General features: G+C 40.9%; 2 protein-coding genes and 1 long non-coding RNA gene across 10 annotated transcripts in view; 2 read left to right on the top strand and 1 right to left on the bottom strand.

Annotated features, from left to right (window-relative positions):
• SKIP (Shal K[+] channel interacting protein) overlaps window positions 1-25146 on the top strand; it is a 160274-nt gene that overhangs the window by 74885 nt on the left and 60243 nt on the right. The window lies entirely within an intron of this gene.
• On the bottom strand, window positions 6893-8973 carry LOC137585106 (uncharacterized). 3 transcript variants are annotated; one of them, XR_011033524.1, is made up of 3 exons: window positions 8823-8973; window positions 7659-7882; window positions 6893-7575 (listed from the first exon to the last, which is right to left on the bottom strand). It is a non-coding gene; the product is annotated as an uncharacterized lncRNA (long non-coding RNA). The 3 variants fall into 3 exon arrangements; XR_011033525.1 differs by lacking the exon at window positions 8823-8973 and having other exon boundaries at window positions 6893-7572; window positions 7659-7922; XR_011033523.1 differs by lacking the exon at window positions 8823-8973 and having other exon boundaries at window positions 7659-7922.
• Window positions 10746-16906, top strand: Gld2 (GLD2 poly(A) polymerase). Of its 2 annotated transcripts, none has more exons than XM_068301061.1 (4): window positions 10746-10964; window positions 11388-14180; window positions 14247-14507; window positions 14575-16906. In XM_068301061.1, the coding sequence occupies exons 2-4, from the start codon at window positions 11787-11789 to the stop codon at window positions 15934-15936; spliced, it is 4017 nt and encodes a 1338-aa protein (XP_068157162.1). In that variant the 5' UTR covers window positions 10746-10964; window positions 11388-11786; the 3' UTR covers window positions 15937-16906. The 2 variants fall into 2 exon arrangements, with proteins under 2 accessions (XP_068157162.1, XP_068157164.1); XM_068301063.1 differs by having other exon boundaries at window positions 10747-10898.

Consider the following 25146-nt stretch of genomic DNA (forward strand, 5'->3'; position numbering starts at 1 on the left):
CACATCGAAACATTCGGAACAATGTGGCCCCAACAAACAAATTTGAAATGTTGTTAACAAACACCGCAGACACGTCATCTACTTTTCGTATTTGGCCATTAAACAATAAATAAGCAATTTATGCAACAAAAGAGTACGAAACTGAATATATGATGAGTTGGAAGGAGAATAACAACGGGTGTGCCTGATTGATAGCGCGCAAGTGTAAGCAACAGACTATGCAAAAATTGCTACAAAACACATGCAACACATACATATACAGACATTTAGCAGCAACATCAACCATCCATTTTGTAATTTCATTTCATTATGCACTAGTGCTAGAGCTAGAGCTGGTGCTGATGAATGGTCCCATTGAATGAGACCATCACGTATTGCTGCTGTTATCCTGTAGTCTGTTTGCCTTTAACAACTGTTTGACCGAAAAACTTGTGTTCCTTAAATTGCTGCTCCTTCCAAAGAGTGTATGGCTATGGTCAGGTTTCTGTTTCGGTTTCACTTCAAATTCGACAAGCATTTGTTGCTGTCTGATTGCCCGCAAAGAGGAGTAGCATCCAAAAAAAAAAAGACAAAAAGAGACAAAAAACACAAGAAAAAGACAGAGAGAGAGAGAGAGAAAAAGAGGAGAAAAATCGAATTTCCCGTGCGGACTGATTCGATTTGGCGTTGCAATTTCACGCTGTGTTATTGCAAAGTGGCTGCAACTGTCGGCGCCAGGCAACGGCAACAGCAACGAGCAATGGCCACGGCCACGTACATTCACATATATTCAACGATGCCGAAATCCACCGCACGGCATCAGCATCAGCAGCGGTACCAGCAACCAAAAACCCTTCCTTTCGACCATGCCAAAACTTCCAAAATAGCAATTTCGACAGCGCACAACAATGGTCTGCACCCGGAGCCAGCAACAGCAACAACAGGAACAGCAAAAAATCTCATTTAGTGACGAATTAAGCGCCAAAACAGACAGCCGAATCAGTTAGTCAGAGAAGCGGTCGACACACACACACAGAGAGAGAGAGGGACAGAGAGAAGGCCACCATGACCGACCATCCCTTGGTTCCGTAGTAGGATGTTTGGCCCCGTCGGCCGTTGGGCATTGTCAAGTGCAGCAAGTGCACAGGAGCAGGTCGCATCGCCTTTTCATCCTGTTTGTATGTATGGGATAACTCTGGGTGCTATCTATGACCACGGATCGATTGGTTTGCCCATCTGTCCTCTATGTTCGCACAGCTCGTCTCTTCTTTATCAACAGCATCCACATAGATTCATTTCTCCTGCGTTGCGTTGCGTTGCCAGTTTGCTGTTGCGCTGATGGCGCTGTTTATGGCCTTAAACGCCATTTTGTGCGCGCTCATTCACGCCATGTTTGCCACTGCCATGCCAGGAACTCAGTCCCTCAGTCCTCCGTCACTCAGAATGTTGCTCACTCTGATGGCATTGTCTGTGCACTTGCAGCAGCATCCAGCATCCAGCGGTCGCATCCAGTGATATGGTTGAGACTGAAGCTTGCTCCCATTTTGACAGATTGTTGCAAGGGCAAGTGCAATATTAGAACATGATTTATTTATGCAATTTTTACCATAAAGCGCGCTATTCTCGTTCATGCTCTGTCTCTATATCCAGTTTATTTTTTGGGTTCTCGCCCCTCTTTGCTGATCCCTCTCTCTTTTCCCATTTCCCATTTTGTCTATCTATTGGCATTTGTCTATCATTTTGCTACGAGCTGGCAATTTGTTGTTTAAAAAGCAGGAGAATAGCATCATACAACCCTCGCTCTTGTGTGAATGTTGCTACCGTTTGGTGTAGTGAAATGTAGTCCCATGTCCATTAGTCTATGTGTCGGCACGTCAATTTGTTTGTCTGTTAGTTGAGTTTTTGAGTCTGTCTGCTGACTGGCACTGTTGAAATTATGATATGTAAGAGGAGGCGTTCGGTAGAGATACTCAATCTAGTTATGAACCAAAAGCTATTGGACTATTGTGAACTTATTGCTGTGCAATTAACGAGCTCAGAAATCCATTATTGGCTAAGTGTTGGCTAGAGTTGTTCATTTTTAGTTGATGAAAGGTAAAGATTACAGGTAAACGATTCATTTTCTGAAGACTTCACTTACGTCAATGAGAATTTAATACCTAATACTGTTATGGCCTCTCCCACATTGACTTCTTCGACCACAGTAATAGAATGCATAATCAACATTTTTTCCTTAAATAATATGAAAGCAAAATATGCAAAGTGAAGTAATTCAAAAAGAAGAAAATATAAAATTCCACAGCCATAGAGATAGAGAGAGAGAAAAAGCTGTTTGAGAAATAAATGAAGCACATTATAAATGCCAGAGTACATGCTAACTACAACAATTATCCTTAATGTTGCCAACAACTACAGCCAACGCCATTAGGTGAAGGAGCCATCCAACTTAGCTGGGGCGCGCTTTTGGCTCTTCTGGCTCCTGTCCAGCACTGATCACTTGCAAAAGAAAATTCAAATTAAAATGCTTCAAATGGTATGCAAAATAGTTGCAATTTTGCGCCAAGCGAACGCGGAATGCTCATTATTCATCTGGATGTGATGCTTCCGCTCCCCGTCTTTCGATATGAAAGGGCGGAAAGTCAACGCATGATAATTTCATGGGAAAAATAAAAAAGAGAAGAGAAATGTCCTCTGGTGACAGTCAGCAAATTTTACAGCAGAATGCAATGAGAAACGAATCAATATCTCGCTTATGTTGATGGCCAAAACTCATTCGACTGTGTACGCTCTGCTCCTCTTGTCATCAGCATCAGCATCATCCTGATTCAACGATGAGTAAAACTGCAGTTAATTATAAGACCCCGTCGGTTCTCCTTCCACTGTCAATCGGCTTTATTGTCTAGGAGCTGTGGCCGTGTCTGTTTGCTTATTGATTTACGGTAATAAGGACAACTCCCCAGTTTTGAAATGCATTGTTGTAACTGCTATGTAACTGCTTAATATCAACCGAGGCACCCAAAGGACAAACGCATGTTAACAAGGCGTCGTAACACGCGACCATCCTCCAAACACTAGCAAAACAACATTCAACCCTCAATTCCAATCCCTTGTGCTCTATGTGTCTTTGTGTGTGTGTGTCCGTGTGTGTGTATGTAATCAAAGCCAGCTGCCGGCTGCATTCCATTTACCTTGCTCAGCCACTTTTCAATTATGTTATTAAAACAGAGCCCCAGAAGAACTTTTGCCCACTAAAATACTAGCCTGGCATTTCCGTAACGTTGCGTGTTTTGTGTTTGAAACACTTGTTGTTGGCTTTTTTTCATACATATTTTTTGTTATTCCCTCTCTTTTTTTTTGAATTTTTTTAAACTAACTCATAAATGTTAGTGGCAAACATGAAAATTCAATTATGAATAATACTTGAAAAGGTTGACGCCCCAGCAATAAATGAATGTGTTGTAGGATTGGACGGCAACAACAACAACAACGACGACGACGGTTGGCCAAGTCTGTGGCTCAAGGCAATTTACATGGGCAAATATTATAACAAATCTATGATGAGTCGAGTCGAGTCGAGTTCCATTTGCAATTGGAATCCGCAGATAGACAGACGGAAGAACTCAACAACCGCCAGACAGACATACATATTTACATCGTCGTCTAATTATGTCGGAATGAAGAGAGAGGATGGGATAGGGACTAGGGGTGGGGTCGGGTGGCAAATAACATTCAACCATTGGAAATTGTGACTGACTGTGTGTTGCGGCTGCAAATAAAAAATAAATATTTGCATTCAATTTCGCAAACGCGCCAACTTGCCAAAGGAAAATTGTGCGTAAAAAGCATCGGCATATTTGTTAACCTCAAGCAACAGACCAGACCGATTTCCATTGCGATTTCGATTTCCCAGACAAAATCGATTACCAACTGATTGACTCAATAGCTTGGCTTGGTTTGAGTTTCAATTGGTTTGAATTGCAGATGGGGAGGGGGAAGCAGGTGGATCAACTCTCTAGTATAGTAGGAGTTGGGGGTAGTCATAGTAGCGACAGCCAGTTAAAATGGTAATTGACTTTTACGCGAAACCGCAATGTGTTTGTAAACTTGTTGCCATGTTTTCCTATGCATGTTGTTGCTGTTGCTGCTCCTGCTGCTGATGTTGATGCTGTTCCCCAGTGCAATAACGCGACGAGCAGGAAAGCAAGCAAGCAAACTCGAATGCAATTTCACAAAATGCTAGCATAAGCCCAGGCGTCTTCCCTCTCCTCCATGGAGGACACAGGACACTGCTGCACAGGAAGCCAAAGGCAAAGGCAAAACTTGCTGCTACCCCATAATGTCATATTAGAGTTTATCAACTGGGATAGCTATGAAAATTTAGAGCAGTGCCACCGCTCGCTCTTTCTATCCCCAACTGCTTGCGCTCTTGCCAAAGGACGACACAGCCTGCAAATTTCAATTTCGCGCACACTTTGCACAGATAATAGAAATTTCTTTCTTTCTATCTCGCTTGCTGCTCCTGCTGCTGTTGCTCCTCAGTTGCAACTGCCGCTGCGTTTATTGACACAAATCGCAAACGCATTTGGCATAAGTACCGGCCAAACAAGCTGTCGTTCCCAACCCGTTGCCTTGCCTTGCCTTCCTCATCCTCTTTCGTTCCTTGACATTTTTACTTATTGTTTTTCCTTATATACATTTTTTTCTCCTTCTTTCTCTCCTTTTGAAGTGCTGCAAAGTATCTGGGTTATGAGTGGTTTAATGGGACACTCACTCTTTGTGAGCAAGAAACTACTACTAACACTACTACTACCAGAATCTTTTTCTTTGTTCGTTCAGCTTGGTTGATTTTAAGAAAGTTTTGGCTAGTGAGGAGAGAAAGGGGATTACTCTCTAAGCTGCTTAGAATGTGTAATGCAATAGTTTAGCAAAGACTGCGAATACAAAACGGAAAAGCTTAAGAAGCTGTCCATCGGCATTTCCAACTAAACGATATTAAAGATCATTGTCCTATGGGAATAAGAGTTTTTTTTCAATTAAAGACCAAGAATATTTGGCATGATAACTAAATTAGTTGTTAGCTAGTTTAATTGTATGTTTTATAACTAATTATAACTTAGAACCGATGCGATTTCAAAGATAAAGTCCATAATTCAAGCTTTTATATCAATATTTGAATCCACTTTTAGCTTTGATTTTGGCCGTCAGTTTTCAAATGACAAACAGCATCAAAATACAATTTTAGCATTTGCTTGTTTTGTTGCATTCTGATCATTTGTCAATCAGTTAGTCGATGTGTCTCCCAGAACACATTAAATCGGATTAAGGTCCGACATTTTCGTTTCGGTGCAGATAATTTACAGTTGACCCTTACATAATTCCATCATCTGTCTCTGTCATTGGACTAACTAATGCTGCCGTCTGCCAGCTAACCAATGTACACCTTACCATAACTGTGCCACATTTGCCTGATTAGCTTCTCAGCTGCTTCAGCAAACAGATGCCTAAAACCACCCACCCACTATAGGCAGCACCACTACAACAACCACTAGGAACTTGTACAATGAAATATATTTTTAATCAAGCCAAATCGAATTCAAAGCAATACACCGGTGCCTCATTATTTAGGCAAATGTGTTGCCATTAACTACACAACGGTCCGAACAACATTTTGGGCCTTGGGATTGGGCTCAGAGCCCAAGCGGTGGTAATGCCGCCAAGGATGAGGGAGGGTAAAAGAGAGATTCACAGTTGACCCAAAACGCAAATTGACAAATGTTGCCACTTAATGTGCTACAGGGCAAATGTTAAACAATTTTGTGTTTTATTTTGTATGCCAAAAATACAAACTAATTAATATGAGAAATGTCAGGGGAATTGCTGCCAACGCGAGGAGGTAAAATAGGTAGAGCGCGAATAAGAAAAACAGGGAGGAGTAGCAGTAGCAGGAGTAGGAGTACGTAGGAAGAGGTGGATGGGTGGATGTGGATGCCGTTGGCACGCATTGAATTTTATTTGATTTTGTAAAAATTTAATTTCGACAAGGAATTTTTCTTAGCATGTCGACACTAGGCGGCAATTTCTCAATGTTGTGTCTCGCGGAGGTCTTCAAGTCTGCTGTAGCTGGAAAACGAAATGAATGAGGCATCAGCCACTCACACAGCAAGCGAGCGAGTGAGTGAGTGACTTGGCTGACGACTTCCTACAGTTTGTTAAGGGAATTTTGCATTTTGTTTGAATTATTGCCTTCATTAAGATTGCGTTGTTGATTTCGTTATTCTTCTCTCTCTTGGTTGTTTTTTTTTTTTCGTTGCTCCTCTGCCCGTCACAGCCTGCTGCTGCCAGTTGCACAGAGAGTGAGCGACAGCATGACTCCGCCTTTCCCATTTTCAATCCCATTGCTTCACCAGGTTCCCAGGTTTTTCCCATCCATTCATCTTTGTGATACACCTAACCAACATTACCAGCACCATCTCCAACACCCGCTTCTACAATTTCTTATGTCCTATTTGTTTGAATGTTGTGACTGCACTTGACAATAAATTTTATTGTACCTACGCAGACGACACAAATTGTCGCAACGGCTGTCTTTGGCATATTTTTAGCTTAATTGTGAATGAAGTTGCTTTTCCTCTTTGTCACCCATCATCATCGTCGTCGTCCACGTCATTATCATCATCATCAGCATTCTCATCAACCTCATCGTCGTCTATGCCATGTGCTGACATGTGCCACGACGGGACCTCAGAGTCTTTGACTGGCTGGCTGGCTGACTGACTAACTGACTGGCTGGCTTGCCTACGCGAGCATAATTGTGCGAAATTCATTCATATGGAAAATTTTTGTTGCCAGTCATAATTATGCCATTATTTTTGCCTCCTTTGCCGCCGCCTTCCTATCAGATTGGGTCAAAGAGTTTTGGCTAATGGTTAATATTGGGTGGGCGATGTTTTTCAATATTTATTCAAGTCGCAACTAAGTTTAATGAAAATTCTTGCCTATGACTGCATTGTAATTTACATTTTACTTTACTTTTTTTGTGGACTTTTCCTTCTTTTTTTTTTGTCAATAGCCACGGGGCATTGCAGGGCAAACTTTCCAAATTTAACGCTCGACACAATGGGACACGGATAGGAATATTTTTTTCTGGTGCAGTAGCAACAACCAGCCGTATAACAATTACAACTAGCAACTCCCCGGGCAGGAGCTGCCATGGATGGTTGGTTGAGGTTGGCTTATGCAAACAGGAAACGCATAATGAACCACAGGCCATTCCCGGAGTCACACTCCGGTTCTGACTGTGACTGCGACTCCAACTCCAACACCGACTGCAATCCGACTCTTCATATCCAACACTGACTGGCTTTCATTCATTTTTGAGCGGTTTCGTGGTTAACAACCGCTTCCTTATCCTTATTATTTTAATGCCTGCGGCAACATTTCATCTTACTTACTTTTCCCTTCATATTTCCCTATTTCTTTCATTCATTTTTCTTTTTTCGCTTTTCGTTTGTGTTGTTTTTTTTTTTTTTTTTTAAGATTTTTCATGGCATTTTTTTCTATCTTGTTGTTGCTGTTATTCCTTAAATATTTTCACTACTGCACAAAAAGAGAGGAAGAGAGAGACGCAAGAGAGGGCTAGTACTAGTAGTTGGTACTTGGGTTGGGTTGGGTTATACTACCTGTTTGTCTGACTGAGTGTCTGGTAGCTGGTTCGCCTGTTCTTTGTGCACATAATTGAGGTTAACTGCGTCCAGGTGCGCCAGGAAACGCTCAGCCCATTGTTGCAAAGTGTGCCAAAAGGAATAGTAAACATTTTTTTTCGAGTCCGCCCCCCGCATAAACCCACATGCCACTGTCGTCCTTTGCAAACTGTTAGTCTTTAACCATTGCAATTAACGGCAAACTGAAAGTGAAATTTAAAGAAAAATTTCACTATTTTCCTCTCTAGTTGTCAGTTTTTTTGATTGAAAATTCAACAACAAATTCAATTAACATGGGTGTCGGGCTAATGGCTATGGGGTATGTAATGGAGTTTTCCCTTGGGCAGATCTGTGTGTTGTTGGGGTACCTCTCTCCCTCTTCTGCCTCATCATCAATTCAGTTGATAATTATTTTTACGCCAAACGCAGCAAAGGTGTATTAAAAATGCAAATAACACTTTGCCACTTTGATGGGTTGTCGCGTGGCTGTTGCCAGTGTTGTCACGTTTGGTGTTTTATTAATTTATTAAATTAAAAAACAAAGACCAAAGAGGTAAAAAGACACAAAGATAAAAAGACAGAGTGTGAGAGAGAGGTAGAGAGAGCGCGACCGCCGTGCAAACTCTCTCGCATATGTAATTGAAAATTTATGAGTGCAAATAAAAAATGTAAAAAAAAAACCAAACCAACTCAGAGGACAGAAAAATAAATAAATAAAACGAAACAGGAGCCCAAAAAAAAAAAGAGGAAAAGAGTTCAACTTTGCTGTCAATCGTATGTATTCTATGAATTATTAATTATATTTCCTTCACACACACACACACTCATAGCCACATAGCGAGTGAGCGAAAACGAGAGGGGAAGGGAGAACACGTTACATGTGTAGCAATCAGATAACTTTGACATACTTACACAGTGTTGCATTGCGACATTGGATTGTGTGTCGCCTGTCGGGCAAGATTTTGACAGGCGCTTTGCAACACTGCGTCGACAGCATTCCCCTGAGAGTGATGGTGGAGGGGGGACGACAACGACGACTCAACTCACTAATAAAATTATTAACCAAAAATTGAGGAAATGCGCTAAGCGTAACATTTCTACCCGGCTGCCTAATAAAAGGCAAAATTAGTATAATCTAATTACCTGTCACGCATTATTTGCTTCGAATTTCGAATTTCATTGCGTAGCGAATAGTAAAGTTGGATCGGCAAATGCGAATGAAAAGCAATGCTTCGTGATAATTTCAGCTGCCTCGATTTTTCTCCATTTCCTCCACCATCCCATCAGCAACCACTAAGAGCCTGAAGGATAGGTAATGTGAGTGAGTGGTAGCCCCTTTTGTGTGTGTGTGTGTGCGTGGACTAACCAACCCTGAGGACATACCACACTAGAACCACGACCCACGCAGACGACTCTGAATCCCCTTGCCATTGCCGTGTCCTGCCCAGCTTTATTTATTGTGCGTTGTGCCCTGGGGACAGTCAAGCTGCACACATATTTTGCCATTTTCTTTCAAGGCGAGTTTGTGTCTCTCTCAGTCTGTGAATTATTCAGAGAGCCTGGCATCGATTGAGCCGCCAAACAGAACCATTGGCATCTTCTTCATTGGCATCTCTCTTTTTTTGCTCGACCCAATTGCTGACAGTTTATTTGCCAAATTGCTTGCATGTAATATGAAACTTTACTTTGTCGTCGTTGTTGGGCTAATTTTTTTTACTTTTTTCCTTCTGTGTTTTTTGTCGTAGTTTCCCAGTGAGTCAGAAGAAGAGGAGGAGGTGTGTGTGCTAAATCGAAAATCTGAAACACGCGTCTCGCAACCTCATTCCATCCTATTCCCTCTTTTTTTTTGCCTGCAATCCATGGCATGGTCTCTGGACCGTATAGGGATAGCTGGAAATCCACTAATACGGCATGACTCACTGATTCTTCACGTTGCGCTTATCTTTATTTTTTGAACGGTCCACCCCTTCTGCCATTCCTGCTCCTGACCATAATTCAAAAATTTTAAATTTTCGGAAAAATCTTTTGCCAGTCACACACAAGCACACACACACAAACACACAGACACACAGTTATTGTTGCGTTATAAATCTAATTAGAATATGTGCCCGCCCGCTCCCCGTTTTTAAATATGCACGTACAAATAGCATATTCCCTTTCGCCTGGTACACTCCTTCAACTCCATCTCTGTATTTTTGGTCTGGCCAGGATTTCATTCTCATTTCATATGCTTGCCGCATCTGCCCGCATCTGAAAATTGCCATTGGCGGGCGGCGCCTGTGCGTCTGGGCAATAAATTTGATTTGTTTCAAATTACAGTACAAAAAAGCAATGAACAATCTTTCTCTCTCTCTCTTTCTCTTCTTTTTGGCACTTTTTTGTTCCTCTTTTTTTGGATTTGGCTGCATTTGGTATTATTCGTTAAGCCGCCAAATCGAATCTTACTTGTGGTTACTCTTTGTGGGCAATTTTCATAATTTACATAAGCAAATCAAATTGTAAATGTAATTTTCAGAGGGGGAGATTGACTGACTGACTGCCGATGTCTTTTCTCCTATGGCTTTTATGTCACACAGAATGGAACTATGTTGAGTGGATGGCGTAGATTGAAGCTTCTCCTTTTTTTGCTCTGTTGGAAATTGTGTCAACCTTTTGGCTAGAAAATTCCATTTTGTGCGTCTTTTGTGTTTTGCCATTATGTAGTCTCTCTCTGTGTGTGTGGGTGATGCGTCAAAGAATTTGGCTCAAGTGTGGGTGGAAAGAAGCCCACACATTCACACACACACACACACACACATGTACTTACCTCTGGGAAAATTCTAAAAAGAGTTACAAACATGTCTTCAAAGACACTAAAGAATTCTTTTGATTTTTGCCGAAAAAAAATCCATTTAATTACATATATTTATTTAATTGTCACATTATGTCAAGACATAGTCAAAAAGCTATCGATATATTTGCTCAACTTTTCCTAGTGTCAAAAGGTAGAGAGAGAAAGTGTGAGAGCAAGAGAGCTCTGCTTTCAACACTGTTATTGTTGTTGTCGTATCTAAATTATATGACAGGCATTTTCTTTTCCGGACGTGTAGTGTGCTTGTGCTCCTAGTGAAAATTGTGTTAAATTTTTGTTTTAATTGTGAAAAAGAATATTATTTAAAGGAACAAGAACAGTAACAAAAACCCAAATTTAACTCATACATATACATTCGGTAGAGTCGTGTGAGCAAAAACAAAAACAAGACAAAAAGGCTGCATAATGAATTGGTCGAGTGCGGCACACTAAAGGTTTCTCCAACATTTCCATTTCTCCCCCCGTCTCTCTATTTCTTTCTCCCTCTCTCGCTCTTTTCGTTTCGCCACTTCGTAAGAGAGCAAAAAATACGAAAAAAAAAAGAAAATTATAAACGAAGTTGGCATTTGGCCTGACGACAGGCTTTCAATTTGCTGCCAGCTTTTTGCTTTTGCTTTCTTTGAAGGCACAGAAAGAACACACAATTTGTATTTGCGTATATAGTACGCAGAACTATATGTCGTTTGGGTCGTAATAAGCCGCATTGGTAGCAATGTCCACTGCGCTAGCAGCGACGGCAAGTGCAGCTAGCACAGCAACGACTCCAGCTCCAACTCTGCTTTCGACTACAGCTACGACAAGCACCTCCAATAATACTTTAACTACTACGATTACTAATACTACCGCCACTACTATAGCCACCATCCCAACAAAATCAGTGACAGAACCCCCAAGCGATTTCCCGGAGAAGGAGCAAGTGTCTGGTAGAATGCCCTCGAGTCTTGTGCAGCAACAGGAGCAGCCAGTATCTGTAGTAAGTCATCATATTGTCGATATCAATGCCAATGAGAAGAGTGTGAGTTCAAATAGCCAAGCATCATCGGTTGTAGTTCAACAAAAGAATTTGGAAGCAAAAGTCGAGTCAAAGTTGCAAACGGAAGAGCAGGAGATCACGAGCTACGAAAAAAAACCAATACAAGATCCCTCAGCCGGGGGGTGAATCCAGGCAAACGCAAACAGCAAGCGCCCGTACCTTTCCCCGTCCACCAGGTGGCTATAAATACTCAATTGAGTTTCTCTACACAATTGGCTCCAGCATGGCTGGCATTACCATGAACATTCCGACGCCTGCATCGATTACACCACGTGCAATGCGTACCACACCGCCGTCACAGTCGCTGGCTCACCTACCACTGCTGCAGAATACAATGGGGATGGGAATGAATATGGGCATGGGAATGGGAATGGGTGGCGTTTCGCCAAGACCGCTATGTTCTGGAGGCACCACGCCGGATAATCGTTTTGTTGGAGGTGGCAGCTCTGCAGCCGGAGGATTAAACACGGGAACATTACCTCCTGGCAACAATAATGGAACATCCCCACCATATATCTATCCGGGATTTCTACCCAACGGAACACAACGGCGTTTGTGGCATACAGAAAATGCGGTTTGGCAATTCGATCGCAACTATCCGTACAATCAGAGCTATTCATCACAGTATGGGTTTCCCATGATGCCAATGGGTTTCGAGCAAGCGTATGGTGGACAACGTTTCGTCTATCCGGGTTACTATAATCAGTCAACTTCACCAGGTGTTTCCCGTGGCAGTCGTCATCCATCACCGAATTCTCTTTCGACATCGCCAACAACAGTCAACAACAATCAACAACAGCATCAGCAGCAGCAGCAGCAACAGCAGCAACAATCACCGCAGCAACATTCTGAGAACGATAGAGAGGTGCCACAAACGGAAACAGTACCAGAACAGTCCAACCAAACTGGCAGTTGTAATGGCCATCATGTGCCATCATGGCGGCCACATACCTTTGACCGTACTGCAACTACTGGATCACGTGATCGCTATGGCATGGGCGGACGCCAGCTATCTGGTCCAGGGCACACTGTGTCCAAATCTTTTTACAACAGCGGACTTCTGAATGATGCCAACGGAAGTGGCCATCGTTTCAAGCAGTCTTTTGACCAGAGATCTGGCCAACAACGTAATGGTCAGCAGAATACAGGTAGTTCGAATGGAATTTCCAATACCGGCGATCAAGCTCAGACCTTGAATACGAACAGTCGTAGTAGCAGCAGTCATCAGGCCAACAGCAACAGCGCGAATAATAATAATAATAATAAAAATAATATTAATAACAATAATAATAATAATAATAATGGTAATAATAATAATAGTAATAACAATAATAATAATAGTAATAATAATACTAATAATAGTAATAATAATAAAAATAATAATAGTAATTATATTAATAGCAACAACAATAACAACAACAACAACAACAATGGTAATATGAATAATAATAATAATTCAAAAGTAAACAATAGTTATCAGCCGTCAGTCTTTAAGCCACGCGGACGCGAACGTCAGAGCATAAAACGTGGCAAATATAATATACAGTGCAAAGAAACAAACTCCAATTCATCGGGCTCACTCTCCACATCATCGTCAAAGTCCCAATTGGAGCGACGTGTTGATGGTGTTAGCTCCAATACATCCTTATCGCCGCACAAGCATCGTCAGCGCAGCTATCGCAATCGCTTTCGGTACGGTGGCACTTCCGAAGTGGAGCGAAAAGTTCAATCGCCTACATATCAACCACCTATCGGGAATAATCCAGTGCGTCGTCTCCCGTCAACCAATTTTCAGCAATCTCCATCTATAGACTACGGGAAGCAACAGAGCCGCCAGCAATCGCGCTACTATCAATCCCGTCATATGGAGGGCTATGGCTATCAGCCAGTTGGTCCACATCATCATCATCATCACTATATGATGTATACGTTTCAGGGACATGTTGATATGGGAACTGATGGCAATGGCAATCCATTGATGGGCAGTAATGCCACTCCAGAGGGTGAGCAGCCGCTTGATATGGACTTTCATAGTTATCACCTTGCCATGGATGTACAAAATGGTGTCTACCATCCGAATGCCTACAAACAAGATATGTCCGAAATGGATAACTGCTTGCTGTCGCAAGACGGCTCTCTGTGTGGTGGACTCGAGTTTGATGACGGTCAGTCCTATGGAAGTTTTGTAGTCAGTTCCGATAGCTGCGACTCCGAAAGCGAATTGAGTGATACATCGGTGGAGTCCCTGGTGCGCCACATAACAGTCGATTGCCTTGCCAAAGCAATGAGTGCAGAATTACCGGATTTAAATGGTCCAAATTTGGTGCCCTATGGCGATATGCATAATCTTAAAGAGCTGGAGCGAAAAAGTCAAATGGGTCCCAGTAATGGCTATAAATGCATAAATACGCCACGTGCTCTGAACTGCTGTGGTGATATGCTGAATGTTGTTAATCCAGTGGAATTGGCAAAGGATCAGAAAGCCCAATCCTCGGTTAGTGAAGATGCGGATGATGACTCGTCAGAGGCTTCGGCCCTCTCCTGCAGTCCCTCGGCGTGCTCTAGCAAAAGTACAATGGGCAGTGCTGCTGCCGCTGCCAAGGCAAACATAATAATGGTAGGTTATATCTTAACGATTTTCCCAAAATAAGTCCTCTAACTTTACCACACCAACAACATGCAGGACGAATCGCCTGATAGCGATTTGCCCATTATTATGCACAATCGCTATTGGCGCGAGTTCTTTGGCTATACGCCCGCTGACCGTTTCCTATTGCGGGCCAAACTAATCGAAATGAAGCGTCCGCCACGCACAGTGCCCAGTCGTAGCAAATGGGATCGTTTATCGTTGGGTATATGGAAAAAATTCGTCGATGCACAGCAAACCTGCCAACTGTACAAGACCAAAATGCGTCTGTGGCGTTCCATTTACTCTGTAACTATGGTAAGTTCCAAGTCAATTGGATATTTGCGATGGAGACAATAAATTCTTGTATTCCTTTGCCAAACAGGACACGTATCCAAGGTATGGCCTCTATTTGGTGGGGTCATCCATCTCGTATTTCGGTTCGAAATGTTCCGACATGGATATCTGTATGTTGGCTTGCACCAATCCAAATATTGATCCACGCATGGAGGCAGTGTATCATTTGCAATTAATGCGAGAGCTACTGAGCAACACACAGATGTTTCAAGATTTCAATTTAATCGAAGCACGTGTGCCTATTCTACGTTTTACCGATCGCCGTCACAAAGTCGAATTGGACATCAATTTCAATAACTCGGTGGGCATTCGTAATACTCATTTGCTCTACTGCTACTCGCAGTTGGAATGGCGTGTTCGCCCCATTGCGCTGACCGTCAAACAATGGGCTCAACATCATAATATCAATAATGCCAAAAATATGACGATATCTAGCTATTCCCTTATGTTGATGGTTATACACTATCTTCAGGCCGGTGTTAATCCACCGGTTCTGCCCTGCCTGCACAAGTTGTATCCGGAGAAATTTGGTCTATTGCAGCCAAATGATTTTGGTTATGTGGACATGAACGAAATAATTGGGCCCTATCAATCGGATAATCACCAGCCATTGGGTGAGCTCTTGCTTGGTTTTTTGCACTATTACAGCGTGTTCGAGTACAACAAATACGTTATATCGATACGTGTGGGCGGAGTCCTGCCTGTGGATATATGCCGCAGCTCGAAGGCGGCCAAAAACGATATTCATCAATGGAACGAGTTGTGCATCGAGGAGCCCTTCGATCAAACGAATACGGCACGCTCGGTCTATGACCCAGTTACATTTGATCGCATTCGAGCAATCTTTTTCGCCAGCTACAGACGTTTGGAAGCCACACGCAATCTTAATTCTATATTCGAGCTCTACGATGGACCAACTATTAGTATGCAGCCGACTGTAGACTCGGAACATGATTTGGATGGCCATTATGTGAAATTGTCATCCAGAACGGGTTCAACTAGTGAACTATTTTTACCCTCGCCAAAGCAGTCCTTTCAAATGTTCGAAAAGTCCTCTACTCTGGTTTGGAGGGACTTTAAGAAGGAAACGACTGAAGATGAGCAGAAATCTAGCTTGCTGCTGGAGGAGAACACCACTAGCGAATCGATCGAGAAATCTGTGAGCCCAACCAACAGCGTCCCTACAACCACCAACACCCCCACAATTGTTACCACCACGACCACGACAACCACTACCACCGTCGACACCGACACCACAGATACTACCAATATCATTGATACTACAGAGAACACAATAACCACTGACAACATTTCATCTACCACTTCTACTACTACAGCAAAAAATCAACTGGCTGATGACCATGTGGCCGCCGAGCCCCCACTAGCTTAGCATAGATCTTCTTTTCAAGGCAGAACTCACAGAACTATCATTGTAGATTCCTGCTGAAGAGCCTCAAAAAACCAAAAAAAATTTAAGGTTGTCATGTTTTTATGTAGTTCGATCAGCGTAGCTGCTGATATTGGCACAACGCATTTACATCTTTAAATTTTACGTTAGATATAATTAAATAGGAAATTTACATTTAGATTCTTCTCTTCACAGTTGAAACGATTTCGCGAAAAGCACATAATGAAAATAGCAGACCAAAGAAAATCAAAAATACTTCAATTTTCTCTCTTCATTTTCACTTCAAAGACGCAAAAAAATTGGTCGCAAAAAAAAAAAACTAAACATAAAAATTAACCCAAAAATAGCTTCATATTAAAAATAATTTTAAAAAAATCAAAAAAAAAAAAGAAAGCAAAAATCAAATGCAAAGCACACAAAAAATTAAAAAATAAAAATTTCAAAAAAAATTTAAAAATTCTTAAAAGTAAAAAAAAATTATAAAACGTAGAAAAATGTAAAAAAAAAAATAAAAATAGCATAGCAAAAAGAAAGCAAAAAGCAGGGCCATAAAAAAGGAAGAAAGTAAAGGAAATATGAAAATATTTTCCAAACACATTTACACTCACACAAACACATACGCCCAACCAAACACACACACTTTTCCACTACCAACTTAACATCATACAATTTTCTACGAAAAAAAATGGTCTTTTTTACTCTCATACAGAACACTAAATCCAAAAAAAATGATAACTTTTAAGGCAAACACAAACACAATTTTATAACAAAAATCCTTGAAAAAAACTACAAAAAAAGTGCGCTATTTGTCTTCACAGAAATAATTCAAAGTGATCCAGACTCTTAATTGCAGTCCAAGAACAGAGAAACTAAACAAGTTTTTTCTTTTGACAACTAGAAGACAGCGCCAAAATAAAAAAAAAAAAAAATAATAAAATTAATGAAAACCGAATGATAGAAAGTTATTGTTAAGTTTGAATTGAATATCATCAAATGACAAACTTAGTAAATCCTGTTTTAGGTTTCAAGTGTGTGTGATGCTCTCAAAACAACACTCTGGGGAATGCTGAAAATTCATGCACATGTTAAAACCAAAATTATCTAAAGAAATCAAATCACGAATTGCATATGCAATATGTACGAACACACACACACACAGCAGCTGTGTTATTGACCATCGAGGGATGGTGGGTGAGAGGGCGTTACCGTGCCGCATTACATCAATGGCAATTTGTTGTCTGCATCTGTTCAGGCAATGCCAGTGTAGAGAGAGCCATCATCAATGATGGTATCAGTGGCAACCAAAAATGTCAGTGCAGCAAATTATTTCATCAATTGCAATGCTCGATTTCAGTGGCATCGGTGGTTGGTTGATTGCTGCTGCTGATGGTGGTAATGGTGGTGGTGGCACACAGTGATGCTGCTGCTGCTTGATGTTGAGTAATTGATATAATGTCAGAAAGCAAGCACCTCAATCACCATCCTCCCACTAGCATTTGGCATTTCTATTCACCCATCAACCCTAAACAACACCTAATGGCGAAAATTGTCAACGGGGATTTCGGATAAGGCCTTAGAACGTGCTGCAATGTAATATCATGGCATTGGCATAATTGTCTCTCTCTATCATCATTATCATCATTCACATTTTGGGGCGACAATGTTGCACAATTGTCACATTAATTTGTGCATATGGGTAAATTTTTGGCAATTAAATTGGTCAATGAGCTCCTTTTCATTTGGGGCATTCGGAATGTAATTAAAGCCATTGTTAATATAATTTTGCAAATTCGCATTTGCATTTTGGCTTGCCAAATCAAAGCAAATGCCATTAATTGTTCGAAAAGAAAAATTTGCACAACAAAAGCCGCCTTAAACGTTGGACGTTGGATCAAAAAGGAATGAGAATTGCTTAGGAGATGACTGGGTGTTGGTTGAGGTCTTCATTAAAATATCACAAAAATTAATCTGCCAACAATTTGCGCCCCTTTTTTTCCTGTTGCAGTAGCAGCTGCAGCTGCCATTAAAATTCCTATTCAACTTTGTCCGGTTTCTGTCTGGTTCTTTGGTCTTTGGACCTCGTATAATAATTATTCATTGTCATTGTAATTGGCGTGCGGGCGCTAAATGGAATCAGGCGAACATAAAGGGAAAGATCTAAAGAAAGGAAGAGTGAGAGATGTGATAGGTAGAAAGAGAGGAGAGGTATAAAGTTTTGACAACTTGTGACATTTGCTTGCCTTTTGTAACTCGATTATTTGTGGAGTTTCCCCTCCCTGAAATGGAGAGAGGACCCAGGAGCCAGTGTGTTGTCTGCTTTTACCCATCGGTTTGGATGCTTGCTCGATTACTTATTGCTTGGACACTTTTTTCATTATTATTTTCTCACATGAGCTAGAGAAAACGAGAAACAAACAAAGAGAACGAGTAAGTAAGAGAGAGAGAGAGAGAGGAGGCCAAAGAAGGACCGATTACTCCCCATGGATATTATTGGTTTAGAGTCTGGAGTTTGGGGTTTGCTTTTGGGATTGGGTTTGAGATTGTTATATTGTCTGTGGCACGTACTGGAATTTTCATTTTATGTCATTTCAATTTTCCTGCCTGCCGGTTTTTACTCTTCTTTTACACATTTTTTTTTATAGACGCAACGAAAATGAATTGAACGGAAAAAAAGGTTTAAATTGAAAGATGCAACAACAAATGCTATGACTATAGGCCGAGTTTGCCTTTCTTTTTTTTTAGTACGGTTTTTGCCTTTGGGACTTTTGTTGATGTTCCATGTCCCAGACGAGGCAGAGGCCGTCACAGTCCCAGTCCCAGTTGAAGTCCAAGTCGCAGTCCCACTCCCTGTTTTCCTCTTCATGATGAGATTGTTGTTTATTGTTGTTAGAATTTCCCAAGCTGTATATTGGTTGTCATCCATCTCTCTCTCTCTCTCTCTCTCTTTCTTTGGGACATTCAGTTTGTTGGTCATGAGTAACAAATTACCTGCGGCATGTGAAAAACTGCAAAAGTGTTGACAGCTTTGGGCCCTAAGTAAATGACCGATACGGTGAGTTCATCTGCCACTTGAGTTTGTTGCTTTCTATAGAAGGGCAGGAAACTTATAGGCAGTTGGGTGATTTGGGAGTTGATTTAAAACTATTAACTACTTGACCATAAAAGTAATCATTATTCTATTTATTCTTCTAATTGCAGGTAAGCTCATTACACAACATAAAACATAATTCAAGTGCCACATAAAAAAAGCCCTAACAACAATAACTATGATAAACAATTTTAGCGTAAGTGCTTGTCTACATTTTTAATTAGTTTTAAATGGAATTTAATGCATTTTCGTATATTTAAACACCCTTACACAATGGGCATATTAGTTTTTAGCCGACTACCAATCGACTATCATCGACTAGAAGGTGCTCAAAGTAACCGATATAAATAAGCCGAGGTAGAAATTAAAGTTGGCAAAAGATAGTAATGAAATATAGTATATATTAATCCAATTTGTAAGGGTATATAAAGTGCAGCTTCAATCTGCTCGTTTGTTCCTGTTTTTTGTAGTTTTTTGCAGTTTTGTTTTGTTGTTGTTTTAGTTTTTTAATGGTTTGTTAGTTGTTGCCATGTGTGGCATGTTTTGGTTAGCCATCTGCTGCACTTAGCATAATTTAACTCTTTCCCCACCATCGACAAACAAGGACACAAGGACATGCATTCAATTTTAATTTGAATACAATAAATCATGGGCAAGTCGTGATAAATGCCATGCACAATATTTTGCATATTTTTGGGCGTTCAGGAGTCTTTAGTAAAGTGTGTGTGCGCGTGTGTGTGTTTATAAATTCCCGCGCAATTGGAATTGCATTAAATATTTAAAATGTCAGGAAATGTTTGTCTACGCGGGTTTTCAATGCTCTAACCCAATGATAGGGTAATATAAATTAAAGATCATAGAACAAATGCTCACATGGGAAAAGATAATTATTTTTAATGATGAAAGCTTCCTTTAGAAGATTTCTTTATCTTCAAAAGCAACCGCCAGGGTATACATATTAGCCTTTCAATTTCTGATGTCCCTAGACAGTTTTCATATATTCCGAAAAGAGACACGCCCCAGCAATTGCTTGAAAGGAAAAAAAATCAATCAGCTGAAAAATAAATAAACTGGTAAATTCAATTCGGAGAAATGGCAACAGAAAAAAATAAAACCGAGTATATAAATGGAGCTTTAAGGCATGTGAACATGCCACAGAAAACAAACATGCAACCTCACATTCCAAAAAACGATACTGCCACCGCCACCGCTCCCCATTCACTTCACTTGTTTCACATCAAGGGTATTTTTTATGCATTTTTCATATATATGACAATTTTGAACCGAAAAAAAGTAGACAATTTAAAATCAACCGCAGAAAAGTCATTCAGGAGTAAGGTATAGGTAGCTGGCCTCTTTGTGTCTACACATGACTGACTGACGCTGCAAGCGAAAGAGAAAGACAGAGAGGGAGAGATGGATATAGAGAATATGTGAGTGCCAAAAAATATGTAAAAAGCGTAAAGAGAAAAACGCAAATTACCCGCATTTTTTACGAGTTTTTTTTTTTTTTTTTGTTTTCATTGAAAATTGAAATTTATGCAACATCATCCATATCCATGCCCTCCTATGAATAGAGCCTGTGATCCCTGTCATATCGCTGTCATCGCTGCTTGTTGGTTGCTGGTTGTCCTTGTGATATATCCTAATATGCCTGCGATAAGGGGTTTTACACTTTTGCCTTATCGATTTTTGTTCAACGCTTTTTTTCCTCGAGACAAATTCATAAATTTCAATTGTCGTTTTCGAAAAGCGCCCGTAAATCATCAACTAGACTTGAAAAGTATCGTTTGTTTACCTTTTCGAAAAAGGGTTGCCAAGTATCCAGGCACACACAAAGACACACACACTTTTATATTTGTATGTATATATATTTCTTTGCATATCATTTAAAAAGAGTGTGAAGGAGTGAAAGACTTGTCCTGGCGACCGCTTATCGCCGCCGCACTTGCCGCTGTTTTTTCTTCCATGTTGCCTACTTGCAGGGGCCAAGCATTTCCGTTGCCTGGGCACGCTTGTTATTTGGTCTGAGTTGCAGGCCTGAGAGCTCGTACTACAACTCGCTTAACGATTTCGTGTCATTTTTTGCATTTCCTTGTGCATTGCTTTCAATTTTTATTCCTTCTCCTCCACTTTAGGTTTATGCTTCTTCCACTTTGCGGTTGCCGGTTTCAAGTGGTGGCCTTATCGCGTGCTACGTAGTCTCGCACCTTTAGGGCTAAGAGGGTGAGAGTAGCCAGCAAAAACCCACCAACCAGCCAACCAAGTGATAAAAATTAAAGCAATGGGGCCTCTGCAAGTAAATTCTAGACCTTAAGTATAGGGCAAATAAATCACAAAGTATGAAGGCAAAAAAAGAAGGAACCAGCTAGGCCACAGCAACAGCAGCAACTCGTAAATTTTTATGTGTACGTGTTAAAAACTTTTCACGTGTCAGTCGTTATGGTCCAGACAGAGACCTAGTCTCATTCTCAGTCTCTGTCAGAGTCTCGCTGTCTCAGTCTCAGTCTCAGTCGTTTTATATCTGCAATGCAGCAGAAGAAAAGATAACTTGCCACACAGTCTTGCATTTCATTTGCATATTCTTCTTGGCGATTATGAATTTGTTATATTTTTTATATTCTTTTCATGCTGGTTTGGGGAATGATGAATGCGGCAGGCGAGCAAACGTCTGCAATTAGTGGCAGACAAGTGGAAAAGAGCTGCCGCCTACTGGAAAGTATGCTACAGTTTCTTTCTGCTCGTTTTGTTTCACTTTGGTTCTGCTCAATTAAAAGCAACTTAAAGGGCCGGCAATTGCCACACCCACTGGGGAGTGTGTCACCATTAACATTAACATCAGCGTCCAGCATCCAGCCAGCAGCTAGCAGCAAGCCGTTTGCAATAATGCAGCGTGATTAATTTCAATGCCCATTGGCATGCTCCTGGATAGTCTTGATGCCATAATCCTTGCTCGTTGTCCTTACATCGCTGTCTCTTTTTCTCCCTTACTCTCTCTGTTTAAGTAATGTTTCGCTTCCATCTGTCTTTTTTTTTGAGCAAGAAGACGAAAGAATTAAAAAAGAAATTCAGGGTTTTTCCTGCCCAGTTGGGCGGTGGCAAGGATAAGGCTTAAGTGTCTACTCGCCGCGGACTACCTGGCTGCCTGGTGGACATGGTCTTCATTCTCACCGAGTTGAGGATTGGGTTTGGCGCGTTCGCAGAATGAAATAAAAAAATATTTTACAAAAAACGTGCCAAACGTTTATTTAAAAGGATTTATGTGCGTTACGTGCTAAATGTGAAATAATAATTTTTCTTACTCATTCTTTTTGCCCTTGCCGTATTCCCTTTTCCGTGCCTTTTTTTTTTTAATACCATTCTGAGTTGAGTGCAGAATGCAGTGGAAGAGAAGGATGGAATGCAGAGAGTGTGTGTGTGCGGGTGTGTATCGGTGTGTGTGTGGCATTAACTCAAGTCCTTTGAAAATTTTTATTGAGCTGAGCTTTGGCCAAACGCATGAAATTGTTGTGGGGCCACTCCAAGGCAAGCAAGCTCCTTTTGGCCCAGCTGAGATTTCTGGCCCAGAGACTTAATTGCATTTGAAGTTGCTGCCAATTCTGTTGCTGCTGTAGTAGTTTGCTGCTTGTTCTTGTTAGCCGTTCTGGCTCGTTGTGTGGCTTTTAAGTGCTGAATGCTGAAAGCAAAAGCAAAAGTTTTTTCCATCACATTCTGCGGCTGCCATTGCCAATTTTCTAGCTTTCTCTGGCCAGTTGGTTTATTTGTATTGAAATCGAAAATGCGTAGCCAGGGAATACTCCAACAAAAGAAACGAACAGAGACAGAGCCAGAGTCATAAGAAGAGAGAGATAGAAAGAGAGTTGCCCGTTCCAGTTGCCGCTTTTGCTTCATGTCCAGGACCAAGTCCCTTTTGCCTTTAAGTTCGTCTTATTATTATATTTTCTTTTTTTCTGCACTCTCTCTCTCTCTCTCTGTAGTCGTCTGGTTGCCATTCCAACTGTGCGTTTGTTTTGCGCCCCGTACGCATATAGCATAATAATTAGGGGGTGTCCTGCAGACATCCTGGTCCGTTAATGCGAGACTTAGTCAAACAAAGGCACTCGGCCAGCTTAGCTAGAAGGAAATGGAAGCAGAGAGAACGAGCGACAGAGTGAGATCTCTCAGTTCATTTTGCGGCGTACAAAAAGTTTCTTAATTTTTTTCCCTCCTCTCTTTCCACTTTTGTCTTTTGGTGAGAATGAGAAAAAAACTTTTAATATGATTTGAGTCAGACCAGACATTGCATTTGCTGTCGCTGAAATAATTAAGGAAAGGACATATTAAAGCCACGTTAAGACTGCCAAGTTTCATTCAACTTTACCATGTATCCACATATTTTATGCATATGCATCTTGGCCTTAAGGAATCCACTCAAAAGGACCTCAGACTGGGCACACAACATGTGGTGTGTTTTCTTCTCTTTAGAGTAGTTTATGCACTTAAAAAAAAAACTATTTTTCGTTAGACTAATCCATTTAACATATTTAAGAGTTAACTTTAAATTCTTATATTTTCTTATTTTTGAGATCTTTTATGTTTTTCTTATTTGCTTAATTTTTTTAAAGTCATAAACCTTCTTATATATGCATACCATTTTATTTTCAAGTGTAAGGACAATGTTTTCTTTTATTCTTGACTGCCTTCTGCCTTCTGCAGCTTATTACCTTACCTTAAACTTGGCTATAAAGGTTGTTGACTTGGCTGCAATTTGTTGGCATAGACAGACAGATAGACTGCCAGCCAGCCAGCCATCCAAGCCAGTCGACCCCTAAAGTGTGCATGTATGAGGATGTGTGTGTGTGTGTGTCCTTGGGGTGTACCTCTTAAACATGTGCAGGCAAAGGCGGCATAAATTGAAATTCATATTCCAAATGTATGTGGGCTTTATCTCTTTGTCTCTCTCTCGTTTTCTCCCACTTGGGCTTTCTTCATACTATTACTTGACTTTTTCTTTTTACTGTCTACATTTCCCCAGTGCATGTGTGTGTTGATGTTGATGTGCCATTGTTCTTTTTGCCTGCATTAGGGACGCAGTTTCTTTCTAATTTTCATTAGCAAACGTTGGACATTTGATGTCCTTCTTTGCAGTTGTGCACGTCCTGAGAAGTGTCGAAAGCTTTAAAGGCGCTCAAGTGAAAGTAATCGCCTTTATGGCAAAGAAGAAGAAAAAATAGACTTCGTAGGAGAAAGACACCCAACGAGAGAGAGAGAGGATAAAATCGTTTTCTTAGTTTGTTATTCATCTCTCTAAATGTTTTCTAATTCAATTACCCGCATGCAAGACTATGGAAGTAGAGAGACTGAGAGATAAATGAATGCCACAGATGGTTTAAGCAAAGAAAATTGAAAAACCATCTCATCCCTTTTTTTTGCTGTTGTTGTTTTTCCTCTTTTCGTCCTTTTTGTGAGATTTACGACAATCCTACAAATAATTTTGCGCTGCATTTCTCTAACTCAATTGAAAGTGTAATCATTCTCTTTTATTTGTATTGCTCAATTCCACAACGTTGAGTTTGAGTCCAATAAAACTTCAATTAAATTAAATAAATCTCAGCAAAAATGCGCAACTTTCTTACTCTCCTTTACAGAGGAGAGAGAAACCAAGAGCCCCACTGGCATTGCGTGGCGTGATTTGAACTGTCCTGTCCAGAGTCCAGAGCAGAGCAATCAACAAACAGCCTGCGGTCATCATTAAATGTCTAATTTATTTTAAAACAACACCAGCAACATCAGCAGCAGAAGCAGAATCAACAGCAAAAACAGAAACAGAATTCAGTTTTACAACAAGATTTTCCATTTTCCATTGCCCTTTCCTCGCATCGTAAAATTGATTTAATAAAACAGGCACGTTTTCATTTTAAGTGCTGTAAATTTTAATTTAGTTGTTGCTTGTGCGCTCGCCCGCACATCTGTGACGAGTCCTCCGCCCACCCATAAAACTGTGTGGGAGTGGCCAGCCAAGTTGGCTCATCATCAAAGCCAAAAACTGAGAAAAAAAAAACAGAGGGCAACAAAAAAAATCCCAAACTTTGATAGAGATCAGCGAGCGATGGGCTTCATTAAGA

Source organism: Drosophila tropicalis, unplaced genomic scaffold (genome assembly GCF_018151085.1).
Source record: "Drosophila tropicalis isolate 14030-0801.00 unplaced genomic scaffold, ASM1815108v1 contig_878, whole genome shotgun sequence".
Taxonomy (NCBI): Eukaryota; Metazoa; Arthropoda; class Insecta; order Diptera; family Drosophilidae; genus Drosophila; species Drosophila tropicalis.